This window comes from Schistocerca nitens, chromosome 5, assembly GCF_023898315.1.
Source record: "Schistocerca nitens isolate TAMUIC-IGC-003100 chromosome 5, iqSchNite1.1, whole genome shotgun sequence".
NCBI lineage: Eukaryota > Metazoa > Arthropoda > Insecta > Orthoptera > Acrididae > Schistocerca > Schistocerca nitens.
In genome coordinates this window covers 643,501,667-643,520,150 of record NC_064618.1, presented here as the reverse complement: position 1 = coordinate 643,520,150, position 18,484 = coordinate 643,501,667, and the positions used below count along the sequence as shown (strand labels likewise).

The 18,484-nt window shown below is 43.7% G+C and overlaps 1 protein-coding gene across 2 annotated transcripts in view; it reads left to right on the top strand.

Annotated features, from left to right (window-relative positions):
• Positions 1–18,484, top strand: part of LOC126259216 (probable cytochrome P450 301a1, mitochondrial) — a 166,660-nt gene that overhangs the window by 100,566 nt on the left and 47,610 nt on the right. For both annotated transcript variants that reach the window (XM_049955816.1, XM_049955815.1), the window contains exons 4-6: positions 4,564–4,676; positions 7,429–7,545; positions 13,766–13,842. In XM_049955816.1, the coding sequence (XP_049811773.1) occupies positions 4,564–4,676; positions 7,429–7,545; positions 13,766–13,842 (307 nt within the window). The remainder of the gene's footprint in view (positions 1–4,563; positions 4,677–7,428; positions 7,546–13,765; positions 13,843–18,484) is intronic.

Sequence of the window (18,484 nt, the reverse complement as noted above, 5' to 3'; positions counted from 1 at the left end):
AAAAGATAAATGTCAATCTAAATGAAACAGTTATAATGAAGTGTAGTTGAATGAAGAATGATGATGCTGGGGGAAATGAGCTGTTGACAGTAGGACACTAGCTTTGGTATTTGGGCAACAAAACAACTAACCATGGCACTGGTAAAGTAGATGTAAATTGCAGACCAAAGAAGCAATCAAATGTTTCTAATATAAGCATAGGGTTTAGGACCTATTTCCTGCAAGTATTTATGGAAATGAAACGTTAAAGATAAGCAGTAGCTGCAAGAAGAGAATTGAATCTTTTGAATCATGGCATAACAAAATCTTCCTGAAGTTTCAGTAAGTAGTTCGAATAACAAATGAAGGGGTACTCAACTGAATCGGAAGGAAAGGTAATTATGGTGCTTGTTGACTAACAGAATGTATGAGTTGAGGGTTGCGTTGGCAGGCCACATTCTGCATAAAATTGTTGACGGAGAGCAAGACTTGAATACAGTAAGGTAGCACAAATGGATTGAGGTTGCAGCAGCTGAGACGAAGAAACTGCTGACATAGGGGATGACTGGCTGGAGAGCTGCACCAAACAAGTCTTTGAACTGAAGACAGCAATACTCAACATTCTGAATAGTTTCTGATCTAAATTTGTGATGTAAAGGCAGCAGTACTCTTCTCAGGAGCATTGCAAATCAGTGATTTATACTGAGAAACCTACTAAGTTTTTAAAATTTATTTTTATGCATATCAAGAAAACTCAGCGAATTTTTGGTCGATTTTATAGTTATCTGGTTGAATGTGCGACATTGCCCGATTACCAACGTGTCATAGTCTTACATGAGATGTCGAACATTAATGAAGTCTGTCTACAGAGTGAGTCAAGCTTACTATGAAGATTTAAGCGGATAAAAACAGTAACTAAATTATAAAGCTCAATAATTTACAAGAACGTATATTACAACATTAATTTAACACAGTGCTTCGTTGGTTACACTCCTCTTAATTTCCTCTGGACGTGCACGAATAAATAAATTCGTGAGTTATTTCTGTATGTACCCCAAAGGGACTCTATACCTTCCACTACGGGAAAATGTCATCATGGCTGTCACCAGTGATCCTCCAACCTCAATAACGAAAGATTTGACAATAATTTAATACAACTCCGATTTCTATTCCGTTTCACCATCTTTCCAACACCATCCCGAGGCCCGGTAGTGTTTGTTTTCGTTTCCCCATATTTATAGTGATGTGTTTACTGACTTTAATTAAAATTTCCTCATGCATTTCAAAATTATACGGGATCTCTTACCGTATCTTAACCTCGCCCCCACTCCCAAACCCACCCCTAACGGTTAACTGTACGAGGACTGACAGAAATCAATAACGTCAAGTGCTATGTATTCGACATTAAATTTCATTCTGTTTCGAATAGTTTTACATGTCACAATCACACCTTGCTCCTAAGTGTGATAGGGGTATTTAAGCCACATACTGCACTTCTCCAGGGATTAAGTCATATATGTACAAAATTCGGCTGAAATTTCAATTTGCGTTCGAAAGTTATGTGTGAACACCATTCCTGTCATTGGGGCCTGATGCAAATGATTAGCATTTGAGCGCAACATGACAAACTAGATAAAAATATTGCCTTCTGTATTCTGTACTGAAACTGAGGATTACGCTGCGGATTTCTCACTCAGATATCGCTGCTTAATGTTGATTGTTTGCGAGAAGATCGTGTTCTGCTCCGTGGAAGATGCAGAAATGTCTACCGGCGAGTGCTGGGATTCGGCAGTGACAGCACCGTAATCGCCTGAGACGGCGGTTTATTCTTCCGGTACACAGTTGCCCGCATTGGTCTGGATCCCACGACTGAAGTGCGAATATGGAGTCGACGGGTTAAGGGGCTCCGGAAAGACTCAAAATCATGAAAAGTTCAATTTTTACTTTTTTGCGTTTTCTGAATCTGCAGACTATTACCTTTTAATAGATATATAATTTATTCAATTCCGAAGACTACAACTACTTTTAAATTTTTTTTGAAATGTGTTCTACATGGGCGTGACCCACTGTGGCGCTATTAAACTGCTGTCAAATGGTGTTATTATTAACGTCCGTGTTCATCAGGTACATTTTAGTGATGTGAGATAAAGTATGTGTTGTGGCTAACCTGTGATGGTTCAATGTATATCGCTGGTGTGATTGTCGATTGTTTCATGTTTATTTAATCTGTCGTTATCTCGAAAATATTCGTAATTAATTCTGTTTCTTGAGTCTCTGTTTTGTTGAAGTATAATAATGAGTAAAAGTAAAGTTATTAGAAATCCTCTGAAGGCTTTTAAGAAAAGGAGAAATGTTGGAAAGCCAAAGGTATTTAGAAATATGGGAATGAAGATAGGTTCTAACATGGTACGAGCGATGCTTGCTTTAGACAAGGAACGCCTTCGGGCTGCAGACAGGGCTGTAAAGAGTCTAGAAATACAAGCAAGAGTAAACAGGAGGAGGAACAAGAGGAAGCTGGAGGAGGAGTTTGCAGAGGATGAAGATAATCCATCCTATGGACCTGGAATACAGTAAAAAGTTTATCCAATCTTTGTCGCTCGATTCCCAAAAGTTTTATTTTCTCATACTAATTACATGTTTTCTAAGGATCTTCCAAACATATTTGTTTCAAACTTTCAGTAAATGTTACACAGTACCTTCTGCATAATTTAACACAGCCTTTTTCCAAAAAACTGTTTTTTTTTAATATATAAATAAAAAATTGCAAAAAAATGTTGTGAATTTTCATTACAATTGAAAAAAAATCATCTTTAATAACTGAACTAAAATTTTGTAAAATCCCTGTGTTAAATTGTAGCCCATATTCCAATAAATAATCTGTAAAAAGTTCAACTTCCTACCTCAAATACGTTGTGAGGAAAGATGTAATTTATAAGCGTTACTTTAACATTGCAAGTATAGGGCGTTAAGAGGGCCGTACCACATGCGGAATTTCAATGGCCCCACGTCACTAGCTTCCAAAAAGACAAACATATTGTGTGCTCGACCGCACAGGATCGTACGACGACGTCACCTACAATATCACTCGTCGATTTCAGTAACCTATGGCTGTTATCTGACGTTTCAAACATAAACAAAACCAAAACTTTATTCCTCCAAGAGGTACCATTGAGGACCTAAAACGATCACTGCTGGTACGCTTAGTATGGTAGGACAGCAGCCGTTACATTTCTAGTGAGTTATGGCTGGTATGTGCTCTAGCTTGTAAGCGTCCCGCCGGACGGTGTGACCGAGCGGTTCTAGGCGCTTCAGTCTGGAGCCGCGCAGCCGCTACGGTCGAAGGTCGAATCCTGCCTCCGGCATGGATGTGTGCGATGTCCTTAGGTCAGTTAGGTTTAAGTAGTTCTAAGTTCTAGGGGACTGATGAACTCAGAAGTTAAGTCCCATAGTGCTCAGAGCCATTTGAACTTTAGCCATCAATAGTATAGTATCCTTTACTATTTACGACAGTGTGCCAATGCTGAGATACCTTTTCGATTCCGCGACGATAGAAATCACGTGCTTCTGAGACGAAGAACTCGTCGAACCTTGTTCGTACCGCACTTTTATCCAGAAAGGAAGTTCCTTGAAGGTTGCTTGATAGAGAGCAGAAAAGGTGAAAATCTGAGGACACACGATCAGGTGACTAATGTGGGTGCGAAATGATTTCCCAACCCAACAGCTGTATAGCGTTTTTCATTAGTTTAACAGAATGCGGGCTGGCGTTATTGTGGAGTAGTATCACTTCACACAGTTTTCCTGGTCGTTGTTGTTGGATTGTGTTTGCTAGGCACCTCAGTTGTTGACACTAAATGTCAGCAATGATGGTTACACCTACATCAAACCCCGTCTCTAATGACCTCGTTGTCGACGGGACGTTAAACACTAATCTCCCCCCCCCCCCCCTACATCAAACCGTCGTGTTTCCACCAGATGCATAACATTATCTTTTGTAGAAGTGCGCAAGTCTTTGTACGGGGAGTTGCTGCTTTGTTTAGGTTCGACCATTTCTTTCTTTTCCTTATGTTAGCATAAACACACCACATCTCGTCACCAGTAGCGATACAGGATACGAATGGTCGGTGTTGTTCACGAGCCATTTGATGCCGAGCGAGCAGAGATGCACACACGGCCACAAGTTGATTTCTGTGATTTTGGCTTAGAGCATGCGGCACTCATACACCCGATTTTTTAACCTCCCCTTTGTATGCAAGTGTCGCACGATGGAGGAATGATGAATTTCATCACACCTGCCAGTTCTCAAGCTTACAATCTTGAGAATTTACAGCTAGCTAACAGAATGTAAGCTCAAACAGCAATAGTGAACTACACATAAAAATGGCAACCAACATGCAAAACAAAAACTCTAGGAGATTATGCAGCATCCTAATACTGCATACAACAGAGACATCTAAGATTTTATCACGTATTCTTCCTTCTACGCTGTAAAAGTACAACAAGTAGAATTTCCTTATTTCCTTTCCTCGTGTTGTAATTTTAATGACAGTGTAGTTTCATTTTCATTCGACACTGCCTCTGTTGCAGGCGTTCCGCAACGAGGGACCATGGCCGCACCGGACTGGCCTGCAGAGCATGCTGTACTACCGGAAACACGTCAGGCCCGACTGGTTTCGGGACCGCTGCGGTGTCGCCGTCACGTGAGTACGCCGCTAGTCCTGAGCATAAGCGAGGATGCCTCTCTGTCAGCAGGTATCGCTTTGCACATGTCAAAGACTGTCAGCAATTGTGTTCAGCATTTAGTATCGTGGTAACTATTTCTTTCGTCACCTCTCGGTGCAACGATATAATTAAGAATGAAAAACACAATACAGTTTATGTTATAGGGGATTAATTTATTTAGTTAACCTTCCGCTTATATGACCATCATCAGACTTGATATATTGTGGCCAAAGAAGTTACAATATTTGTGAATAGCACTGGAAAGATGTTACTCGTCTAGATTTAAGCACGAAAACACAGCAAATGCCATTTTTTACAATGAACTGAACACCCTTAGCTGCTTACTGGCGTTGACATACGTCAACGGGGACAGATGAAAATGTGTGCCTCGACCGGGACTCGAACCCGGGATCTCCTGCTTACATGGCAGACGCTCTGAGCCACGCTCTGAGCCACCGAATACGCAGAGGATACCGCGACTGCAGGGATTTATCTCAGACACGCCTCCCGCGAAACCCACATTCTCAACGTATTGTCCCGCACTACATTCGTAGTGCCCCCGCCCATTATACTGATTACTCGCGGCGCGTTGCCGATTCCCGTAAGAGTTCGGGCACTGGTTGTGCATTCGCACAGAAGAAGAAGATGGTCAAGTGGCCGGTGAGCCTTAGCTATATATATACTAAGATGGCATCCGTTCTTTCGGACATGTCCGAAAGAACAGATACCATCTTAGTATATACAGGGTGAGTCACCTAACGTTACCGCTGGATATATTTCCTAAACCACATCAAATACTGACGAACCGATTCCACAGACCGAACGTGAGGAGAGGGGCTAGTGTAATTGTTTAATACAAACCATAAAAAAATGCACGGAAGTATGTTTTTTAACACAAACCTACGTTTTTTAAATGGAACCACGTTAGTTTTGTTAGCACATCTGAACATATAAACAAATACGTAATCAGTGCCGTTTGTATATATATATATATATATATATATATATATATATATATATATATATATATATATATATGCACGTGTGGGAGAGAGAAATACGCTATATCAAAACAATAAAAAAATTACGTAATTATTCCTTACACTAAATGGGATTTAAATATTTGCTACCTTATTTTTAATTCTTTAGGGCCCCGAATAAGTTTAATGAATAAAATTCTTAGTGAAAATACTTTTATCATTATGTAAGTAGAGCCACAGCATATTACAAAAATACTCAATAAGAAACTGAAAACTGACTGAATTATGTTACTCTCATTCGCTGATGTGCTGAAAATGAGAATATATAATTCAGTTTAAGTGGAACTGCGAGCCTGTCTCACAATTTAAAGAAATTTGGATCTGCCGCGTAATGGCCGCGTATTAATTTGCGCCAGCGATTTTATTTCTCGAAGCTGCAATCTTAAGTAAAATTTGAAAAATGTTTAAATGTTTGACATGGAGGGTGTCATTATTACATAAATAGCGACCAAAGTAACGCTTAATACGTCTATTATTCTAATTTCTTATAACATAAAATTGTATACATCAACATAAAGAAATAACTGTCTACTGTCGGCTACATCCAGAGAAGTTCTTTAATGTTCGATATTGTTCATTATTTCATGAAGAAAACCTCAAAGTTTACTAGGCAGTGTTCTATTCACAGACTTTAGGGCACATTGTTTATTACACGATGTATTTTTCACAGATATTACAGAACACTATTTACTCTTTGCCTAGTTAATTAAAAATATTTTACTTTTACTCTCACATAAAAAGAGTTTATCGCACTTTCATCGTAACACGTATTCATAAAAATAATCAGATGCCACACGTAATGTTCTTCGCTGTGATGCAATTAACATTTTTCATTGTTCAACATGTCCAGTCATATGGGGACGCTATATAATAAAGAATACCTTGAAGATGTATTACGTGTGGAATGTGATACACAGAGTAAAATACAGAACTGACAATTGTAACAACAGAATACGTACTGTCCAGTCACATTAATGAGACCACCGGTCAAAACCGTGAGTGACTACCTCTCTCAGCTCGAGACGTCACGGGTACCAACAGGGATGTAGAGCCATAACGACCCCACTTCCGCAGCCAGTTGCGCTTGGTTTCTCGGTTGAGGATACATGGCGCTAACAGCCCAATACAGGTACTGCCACAGACTCTCTCGACTCTAGTGCTTACGCAAGAGCCAATGGGCACACAAAAGTAATATGAGACATAAAATTAAGTGATAAGTCACAGTTCTACTACTGTAAATAGCGCAAGTAATAAGATAATTTAGAAATTCTGAGAGGAAACGCTACATACATCATAACAAAATACGTATAGTAAAACAACTATTTTTTACTTTTGTAAACCACGTACGGTGCCAAATACTTGCTTGGGAAACATTTGCAGCTCATGTAATAATAAACTGTCAATTACCAAACGACAATTATACTTTTTTTGTCTGAAGTAGCAACTCTTCACCTTTATGACGGCTCGATCTCTGCTGGAGACAGTTTCAGTTAGGTGTGTAAAAGTCTGTGAAGGAAAGGAAGTCCACTTTTCTGCAAGAGCCGAAACTGGAGAAGGGAGCAATGTTGGACGCAGCGGTCTGGACCGAAGTCAACGTTCTAACTTATCTCAAATGTGTTGCATGGGGTTTAGGACGGGACGTGGGGCAGGGCAGTCCATTTCTGACGTGTCGCCCATGTGTGTGTTGCAGCCAGGGAGAGGAGTGGTACAACTTCCGGCGCAAAGTTAACCAGCCCTTAATGCAGCCTAGGTCCGCCAAGCTGTACGTGGGACCCATAGACCAGGTGGCCGAAGACTTCGTCAACAGGTAAGCCGTCATATAAGGCAATACAATGATTTCGACGACACTCCGTCCTGTAAAAGTTGCAATAGTATCCGCATACGGCCCTTACGCTGTACACCTTCATCGAGTGCACCTTTTACAGAGAATAATGTTCCTGTGAGAAACAAGTCACCCCTGATCACTTCCTTGTACATTGCACTTTAGGCATGGGAACGCGGCAAACATATTTCAGCCATGGCGTAATCTACGACTTCATAAACTACCCAAAGAAATGGCAAGACCTGAACACTCAGCTATACTACATCACATACAGTATACGCTGAATACATAGAAACAAAACCGTACAGGGAAAGCAGACGAGCAATCATCCTGGATGAACCTGGCCCACTGGAAGCAGAGCAGAAAGAAAACATAGACTCTACAATGACAGTTCATAATTAATGAGCGACACGTTGTCGCAAAAATGGAGTGCATAACATTTTATTAACAACTGACACATTGATGGACACAGTCTGCAAACAAAAGACAATAATAACTAACATCAGGGGTTTGCATATAGCTATAACTGTGTAAGGTTGTTTCTTAAACAGGCACGTTAAAATTGTAATTCCCGCCTCCCTTATACTTGGAATGGACGCTGATGTGGTTAGTACATATTACGTATGTTAAGTAATAAGGATAAAACCGTGTTTTTGCAGAACTTTTTACAAAGATTGTAAAAAAAAGGTCTATTTAGTTAGTTATATGATAGAGCATCGATAAATATAAATGTAAATATAAATCTATAACATAGCCATAAATAAAATATGTGTGTGTGTGTGTTTGTGTTTTTATGTGTTCCACATCTCCTCCTAAACCAGTGGATCGATTTCAATCAAATTTGGTCTGGAAGAAGTACTGTGAGGGTAAGAAACTCCTCATTCCAATAAGGGCGGGGGTGGGAGTGAAAAAGTTTGGCAATCCCTGACATCTAAACTGCCTTGGACGACTATCATGTTGTTTAGGTAATGTCACAATGTGTTCCAGGGATGTAATGGTCACAGATGAGCAGAAAGGGGGGGGGGGGAGGAGAGAAATGGATAGCGAGAGGAGGAGGATGAGAATGGACAGACAGGGAAAGGGAGAGAAGGAGATGGGTAGATTGGGTGGGAAGATGAAATGGGCAGAGGAGGAGGAGGGGAAGGAAGAGATGGATAGGGATAGTGGAGGAGAAAATGGGAAATGGACAGAGTTGGGAGAACGAAATGGACAGAGAAGGAGGAGTTGGGATGAAAGAGTGCAGAGGATATGGACAGAGAGATTGGAGAGTAGGAAGAGTAGCAGAGGGGGGATGTAGGAATAGATAGAGAGATGGAGGAGATGGTCAATGAGAGGGGGTAGGAAGAGATGGATAGAAAGAGGAAGGAGGAGGGGTAATGGGGAGGTGTAGATGATCAGAGAGAGCAAGAAGAGGAGTGGGACAGGGAGAGAGGGGAAGGAAATAGAGAGAGGAGGTGGATGGCGATGGAACGAGAGAGTGGGAGTGGGACAGAGGATGTGAGGAGGCGAGAAGGGGATGGACAGAGGGATATGGTGGGGAAGATATACAGATGAAGGGGGAAGGAGGAGAAGGACAGAGAGAGGGGGAGATGGACAGAAGAGGGCAAAGAAGAAGATGAACAGAGACAAGGGAGAGGTGAAGATGTGTGCAATGTAAGTAACATATTCATATGTGGGTGAAGCCACAGGTAAAAATCTGTGTATACTGTGTGTATAAAAACTCCATCGATTCCAAATCTAGTAGAATACTATTTATCGTCAGGAAATAAGTACTATGGAGATAAGAAGCACCTAGCTCCTGTTGGCGGACGGAGTAGGATGAAAACGATTGATGATGCCTAACATGTAGGCTGGACTGCTCATTTTGACATGTTGTGTGTGTACTATCGAAATGCATTCCATGATATGTGTATGCATTTCGATACTACCCACCCAACACGTCAAAATGTGCAGGCCATGATATGTGTATGTACAAGGGCGTGGCGGAGCAGAGAGAAGGGGATGGAGGAGATGGATAGAGAGGGAAAGGATAAGATAGAGAGAGAAATGGAGAAAGGAAATGGAAAGAGAGAGAGGGAGGAGGAGATGGGCAGAAATATGGGGTGGGGAGGGGGGAGATGGAAAGACGTAGGGGATTGGGAAGATGAAAAGATACGTGGGGGAAGAAGAAGATGGAAAGAAGGAGGGAGGAGAAGGAGATGGACAGAGAAAAGAGGAGAAGTGTACAATATATGTGCTGTACTCGTAACTGGACGGAGCTGTGGATAAAAGGTTAGTATTGAGATAAATGTCAAAATATTAGCATAGTGCAAAGGTCAGAAACTACACTCCTAGAAATTGAAATAAGAACACCGTGAATTCATTGTCCCAGGAAGGGGAAACTTTATTGACACATTCCTGGGGTCAGATACATCACATGATCACACTGACAGAACCACAGGCACATAGACACAGGCAACAGAGCATGCACAATGTCGGCACTAGTACAGTGTATATCCACCTTTCGCAGCAATGCAGGCTGCTATTCTCCCATGGAGACGATCGTAGAGATGCTGGATGTAGTCCTGTGGAACGGCTTGCCATGCCATTTCCACCTGGCGCCTCAGTTGGACCAGCGTTCGTGCTGGACGTGCAGACCGCGTGAGACGACGCTTCATCCAGTCCCAAACATGCTCAATGGGGGACAGATCCGGAGATCTTGCTGGCCAGGGTAGTTGACTTACACCTTCTAGAGCACGTTGGGTGGCACGGGATACATGCGGACGTGCATTGTCCTGTTGGAACAGCAAGTTCCCTTGCCGGTCTAGGAATGGTAGAACGATGGGTTCGATGACGGTTTGGATGTACCGTGCACTATTCAGTGTCCCCTCGACGATCACCAGTGGTGTACGGCCAGTGTAGGAGATCGCTCCCCACACCATGATGCCGGGTGTTGGCCCTGTGTGCCTCGGTCGTATGCAGTCCTGATTGTGGCGCTCACCTGCACGGCGCCAAACACGCATACGACCATCATTGGCACCAAGGCAGAAGCGACTCTCATCGCTGAAGACGACACGTCTCCATTCGTCCCTCCATTCACGCCTGTCGCGACACCACTGGAGGCGGGCTGCACGATGTTGGGGCGTGAGCGGAAGACGGCCTAACGGTGTGCGGGACCGTAGCCCAGCTTCATGGAGACGGTTGCGAATGGTCCTCGCCGATACCCCAGGAGCAACAGTGTCCCTAATTTGCTGGGAAGTGGCGGTGCGGTCCCCTACGGCACTGCGTAGGATCCTACGGTCTTGGCGTGCATCCGTGCGTCGCTGCGGTCCGGTCCCAGGTCGACGGGCACGTGCACCTTCCGCCGACCACTGGCGACAACATCGATGTACTGTGGAGACCTCACGCCCCACGTGTTGAGCAATTCGGTGGTACGTCCACCCGGCCTCCCGCATGCCCACTATACGCCCTCGCTCAAAGTCCGTCAACTGCACATACGGTTCACGTCCACGCTGTCGCGGCATGCTACCAGTGTTAAAGACTGCGATGGAGCTCCGTATGCCACGGCAAACTGGCTGACACTGACGGCGGCGGTGCACAAATGCTGCGCAGCTAGCGCCATTCGACGGCCAACACCGCGGTTCCTGGTGTGTCCGCTGTGCCGTGCGTGTGATCATTGCTTGTACAGCCCTCTCGCAGTGTCCGGAGCAAGTATGGTGGGTCTGACACACCGGTGTCAATGTGTTCTTTTTTCCATTTCCAGGAGTGTAGTTCTTCATGGAGAGAAATGAGAAGCTGCGCATTCTATGTAAGATAAAAGAGTGGCATGTCTCGATTATTCTACTAATCAACCTCATACTTGTATTCGGACATCGTAACAATGAGCACATTTCTGAAGGGGAACGACCACAAACTCTCAACTGTGGCTAATGTTAATGGTAGGCTAAGATTCATTGGTAGAATTCTGGGGGACTGAAGTCTGTGTGCAAAGAAGAATGCACACATAACATTTGTGTGACCCATACTTGAATATTGCTAAAGTGTACGAGACATATGTCAGGTCACAGAAATTGGGGACATGGAGCGTGTACAAAGTAGGGAGGCGCGAATAGTGGCACTCTTGTTTGACCGGCGAGAGAGAGGGAGTAACAGAAATGTTGAAGAATCTTAGGTGGCACACAATCGAAGAAGCGTGCATATTGCGATAACCTGCTTACAAAACTTCAAGAACCGTCTTTAAGGGCGAAAAATACAAATATTCTTTAGCTGCCTATTTAAACTCCGTCCAGACGAAATTGAGCAGGTATTTTCTCGCATTGCGGCGTACCTGCAATCGTTGTTAGCACGATCCATCCATGAATGCAACATGAATAATTCTCAATAAGGATGTTTCAAAAATATTCACCCAATTTCATTAGACTACCTATACTACGTAAATGGAGGTAAAATGTGGGGTGAATTATAACGAAGGTAAAGCCTGTGGCGTAAGCGTGTGACCAGGTTATTGGCCTGACTGCAGACAATTGCAGACTTTCTTCACTGGGCACTAGGAGTGGAAGGCTGGTGAGCCCAAAGGCCGGCCGCCATTTGATAGCATGCTGAGTGGACCTAGAGCTGCCTTGGAGGGAACAGGATGAAAAAAACTCCCCGCCCGTACCGACACTGATGACGGGACCTCCAGGGCAGGAATCTAGTACTATACCAGTTACAACACCACCAACAGTTATCGACAGGATTTGAAACTTTTTATTCTCAAAAGGACCATCCGATTTTACAAAGGTTTATATTTACTCGCAGGCACACACAACCTCGGGGGCACTTTCAACAGTATGTTTAGTTCCAAAGTTCTCAATTATCCTTCATAAATATTCAATGTGCCCACCACGAACGACATCCAAAAGTTTTATGGAATAAAGATCCACTTTAGTTGCCAGTGATTTCTTAATTCATTCCACGACCGGTTTCGAATCATAAAGCCTCATCTTCAGATACCTACTAATAATTGTGGAAACATAAATGTGTGGCTGTAGGTTCAGTCAGTTCCTTGTCGTGCTGTCCAGGCATGCGCTGTGGCTCCTCGTCCAATACTCCGAGGCGTTTGAAGTGGCTGTCCCCCTCCCACCCCCCCACCCCCCCCCCCCCTCTACCCCGGCCGCTCCATGGCTGAGTCGCCCGACCACCACATATTTACCTTATTCGAAACCGATTGTGGAATAAATTAATAAATTACTGTCAACTGAAGCGAATCTTTATTCTACTAATACGTTCCTCAGTTGAAGATGTTCGCTTGATCATACATTTTGTATGTGAAAGGTAGTCTAACTCTTCTCATTCTTTTGTGAACGTGCCCGGACTTACTGCATGCACTGCTGTTGCTATGCACATAGAGTGTTAGAATGGGGGCACATAAATGGAGTCTTTGAGTTAACACAACATAAAAAGACAGAAATCCGTGGGACTTTGAGGCCAATGTGGCATTGCTGATACCGTCCGCGACTGCTTCGAGCTATTAGATGTGCGGTACTATACTCTCGACGCAAATCTCGTCGCGCAGGTGCACTGAATTGCACCTGTTGAAACGGAGAATGTATAATACTTTTCGTTGTCGTATTACCGCTATCACGACTCACTTTGCACCTTGGGCAAGCAAATGATCTCGCTGCGCCATGGAGTCAGTTAAAATTTACCCCTTCTACATTAGGTTGTGTAGAAGATGTCTTCTGTAATGGTACTGGAAAATGTCGTATGCGTAGATGTAGCTCAAATTAAATCATTCTGTAGTGCACTCGGTTTTGCTGCCGGACCCTAAAATCAACACGATTATCCGCCATCATCAGGAGGAACGCTGCTACAGAATCCTGCTGAATACTGTTGGCAAGGCCGGAAACTGTCTTCCTATTTACGGCACCATACCGTACAGGGTGCATGCGCGGGGCACCGGAGATGCTACCTTCAAGACAAGCTCGCAACGCCACACCAAGCAAAACACGAACGTCATCTACAAAGGATGAGTCATGTAAGACGTACACACCCCTTTTACTTCGTGAACGGTAGCAGATATCGAAACGAGGTTTCCGGCAAATAATAGTACGCAAATGATAGATACTTCAAGTTTTTGTCAGACGATGTATATTTTTGTGTGGTACGTAATCATTTTGAAGCAGAGTAACTACAAAATTTTGACCCAAATATTATCAATCAACTGAAGGATTTTCTTTCCCCACAGGATGGTACTGCTCAGGGACGAAAACCTGGAGATGCCGGACAATTTCCTTAACGAGCTCTACAAGTGGGCCCTGGAATGTAAGTAACATAAACAATTTATCACTTAGACATTCCTCAAAGCAGTTGTGATTTATAAAGTTGAATACAAGATTCTTAAAAGACTGGATGTCTAAGAAAGATAATTCTGATCAGTATTAAAGTCACCCAAATTACTCCTCGTTATTCACATTCATTGGAAACTTTCCTTTTCAGACGTAGCAGGATCATTATAGAGACATAATGTAATTTTGATGTATTCAGTTTGTGGCACCAATTACCATTATATTTGTGGAAGTACTTTTGTAACACTAAAGATATCTGCAGTATGCGTTCACAAAACTGGCAATCAACTCTTAGATGATGCAAAAGTACTGCTATGTGGTTGCCATTGCTGCGCGAATCTCTTAGCGTAACGTCTTCGTTCTGCTCTTCCACTGAATTTCCAAAGCTCATCAGTTGCATGTGTATGTGGTATGGCTGTTAGTGTCATATTCGCAACGGTTTTGGCCCGCCTAAATTAAATTAGCCCTGCACTGAAAACCAACAAACGGGAATAACATGTGGATTCGTTCCCCAGGCTGTGACAGTACTCCATTCTAAGGCAGTATCGTTACTTGGAGTCCAATAGTAGGAAAAGTAGAACAACTGGATACTGATAAGATATTTAAAAAGAACTCTCCAAGAAAAATATGCAAATTGAATACATACATAAAACGCAAATGTCTACTCATTAACCTAAATTTAAGATTGGCAAAATGTCTATGATCTGACTCGAACTCGCTCCTCTATTTATACCACGGAAACACTAAGTGGTAGATACTGATTAGCATCGAGGAGAAGACAGCCACCACCCTGACTGCCACTAACAGCAAAGAGCTGCTGGCCGGAGTGGCCGAGCGGTTCTAGGCGCTTCAGTCTGGAACCGCGCGACCGCTACGGCCGCAGGTTCGAATCCTGCCTCGGGCATGGATGTGTGTGATGTCCTTAGGTTGGTTAGGTTTAAGTACTTCTAAGTTCTAGGGGACTGATGACCTCCGCTGTTAATTCCCATAGTGCTCAGAGCCATTTGAACCATTTTTAGTAAAGAGCTCTGCAAGTAAACAAATAGAACTTAACTCATTTACTGTTGAAAATTCCCTATCTACCGAGCCGTGGTGCTGGGAAGAGCAGCTCTGCAGCACCGATCTGCTTGGTGCTGCCGTCGCTCGTGAGGACAAAGTGCGGTGCGTAAGCAAAAATTCTGACGTGATGCGAAACAGCGACTGCAAACTCCTACGGACGAAGGTACTTCCGTACAATGCCGGACAGGAATCAAGAATTCTGCTTGCTCTCAAGCCAGGAGCAGAGACATGACTCATGTATATGGTCGTAAAGAAGCACTCTGTAATGCCTCAGTCTCCACAAAGCACCGCAGGTTCGTTTTCCTGCTCACGGAGAAACGAATGATGCCGTTCAAGTGACGAAATCAGGCCTTTCGAATCTAATGGTGAGACTGTTGACTGACACCTTGCCAGCAGTGTCTCAAAACATTGTCCACCCGACAGAGAGTCCCCTCGCCACGCAGTGCCCAGTTTACAACAATCCTCACCTCCTTAGAGCTACAAACGATATATCTCCCACTCTGTGAGTCATGAAGTTATTAGCCAACTGCCTCCAATTCATGTTCGGTTCGGTAGAAACTTCTAGACAAATAGAGACCCTCCTCTGTCTGTAATTCAGCCAACCAGATAAGTGAAAGTTTTGACTTTAATAAAGGCGTGAAGCAAGGTGACAGGGTTCCCACTGTCCTATTCAGTATAGCCCACCATAGCGTAGTAAATGAAATCAACAAAATAGTCACCATATTTGTAAAAGCTATCCAGATGTGTCCATACGCTGATGACACTGTTATGCTAAACTAAACTCCGTCCGAACAGGCCTAGGAAGGCCCAACGGTACCGACCGGCCGCCGTGTCATTCTCAGCCTACAGGCCTCACTGGATGCGGATATGGAGGGCCATACGGTCAGCACACCACTCTCCTGGCCGTATATCAGTTTACGAGACCGGAGCCGCTACTTCTCAATGAAGTAGCTCCTCAGTTTGCCTCACAAGGGCTGAGTGCACCCCGCTTGCCAACAGCACTCGGCAGACTGGGTGGTCACCCATGCAAGTCGTAGCCCAGCCCGACAGCGCTTAACTTCGGTGATGTGACGGGAACCGGTGATACCACTGCGGCAAGGCCGCTGACGATGACACTCTTGCAGGAGGAAGAAATATTAATGCACTCCAACAAACATACCAGGCAATGGAAACAGAAGCATTAAAAATTAGCCTCATAGTAAATGGAAACAAAACAAAAACATACGGTAACGTCACAATCTGTGGACAGAAGAACCCCTAAAGACCTAAGCATCAATGGGAAATGCTTCAAAGGAGTGTCTTCTTTTAACTGCTTGGAAGCCCTAATAACAAATGATAACAGAATTGGAAAGACTACAAGGGCAGGAATAGCAGCAGGGAACAGAGATTACTTTGCAAATATTCAACTTTTCAGAAATAGCCTTCTTGAAGAAAAACAAAACTACTAATATAAACTCCCTAATCCGCCGTGTTATTACATACGGATGAGAGGTATGGACGTAGACAGAACATCATAAAAATGCACTAAGAACCTTTGAACGAAAGTACTACACAAAATCTATGGTCCAGCGATGGAAGAAGAAGGAAGGGGAATACACTGCGGAATTACAAGTGTTACTGCTAGGTAGGGATGTAATAAACTTTGTGAAATCACAGCGAATACGATGATTAGGATACGTAGAGAGAACGGTAGAGGACAGACTTCCAAAGAAAATGATCAAGAGTGTGTTCCATTCAGCTAGGCAAAAGGGAGACCTAGAAGAAGACTGACTGACGACGTAATAGTGGATCTCACCAGTACGGGAGTGCGGGGGTGGCGAAGAGTAGCAGAACAACAGAGAAATGTGGAGCAAAACAGCTGAAGAAGCCAATGCTCGTCTAGGGCTGTAGCGCTACCAAACAACAAGAAGAAGTAGATACTTTTCTGTGTCTTTTGGCAGGAAGACGACTTTGCGTCCGGCGTGAGAACTTCTGTAAACGTTAGCTCGCATATGTTGCAGGCATTCGTCGTGCTTTCCCTAAAAAAAAAAAAAAGAGGCGAAAAAAAAAAGAAGAGACGTCAGCATCGTCTCACCCCCGCCTCCTTAGCGACCGCAGGGCCGCCACAGGAAGACCGTTTCCACCTGCTTCAAGACGGGTGGCACAACGACGGCAGTAAACGCCTGGCGTCCTGTTTTCAGAGCCGTAAACTGCCCTGCCAGCAGCCCTCGATCCGTCTCGCTTCCGGAGACAGAAATACCGCGTTCCCCTTACTGTCAGAGCCAGCACAAAATTACACTCAGAGCATGCACGTCTACAGAGACTTTAGTATGAGACTACTCAATGTCAACCAATAAATGGCAGATAATTCGTTAACCCCACCTACAATTACATCCCATACTAAGTAAACGAAATAGCAATTATCAAAATTGTTCATATATGGTGGCAAAATCTTGCAGCCTTACAGATTCAGTGAACCCAAGCGTAAGATGCATGTCGGACAACTCTTCAACATTTATTCGTATTGCTGTCTATAACTGTTAACGTACAATTAACAGTGCCTGAAAAACAAATCAAATCCATAACGGAGTTGTACTGAATGCAAGCTTGAAGGTGAAGAGTAAAGTGGTCGCTACTGTTGTCAACAGAAACTACTGTGGGTGTATGGAACAGGTTTGTTTCTAAACGAGACATCCAGTGCATACCGCCGACATCTACACTGCTATACAGAAATTTATACACAATATAGATGTCAAGACAAATGAAAGTAAGAAATAAAAACGAATTGTAATTACTGTGTGATGCACCATAGGAAACAACGATAAATTCACAAAAATTCCCTGGACAACATTCGAAATTTTTTCAGTGGTTCACCCTACAGTGGCGAATGTACACTACTGGCAAAATAAAATTGCTACACCAGGAAGAAATGCAGATGATAGTATTCATTGGACAATTTCATGCAATTTCGGTGCATAGATCCTGAGAAATCAGTACCCAGAACAACCACCTCTGGCCGTAATAACGGCCTTGATACGCCTGGGCATTGAGTCAAACAGAGCTTGGATGGCGGGTACAGGTACAGCTGCCCATGCAGCTTCAACACGATACCACAGTTCATCAAGAGTACTGACTGGCGTATTGTGACGAGCCAGTTGCTCAGCCACCATTAACCAGATGTTTTCAATTGGTGAGAGATCTGGAGAATGCGCTGGCCAGGGCAGCAATCGAACATTCCTGTATCCAGAAAGGCCCGTACAGGACCTTCAGCATGCGGTCGTGCATTATCGTGCTGAAATGTAGGGTTTCACAGGGATCGAATGAAGGGTAGCGGCACGGGTCATAACACATCTGAAATGTAACGTCCACTATTCAAAGTGCTGTCAATGCGAACAAGAGGTGACCGAGACGTGTAACCAATGGCACCTCATACCATCACGCCGGGTGATACGCCAGTATGGCGAAGACGAATACACACTTCCAATGGCTGGTCGAAGTGGCCGTGCGGTTAAAGGCGCTGCAGTCTCGAACCGCAAGACCGCTACGGTCGCAGGTTCGAATCCTGCCTCGGGCATGGTTGT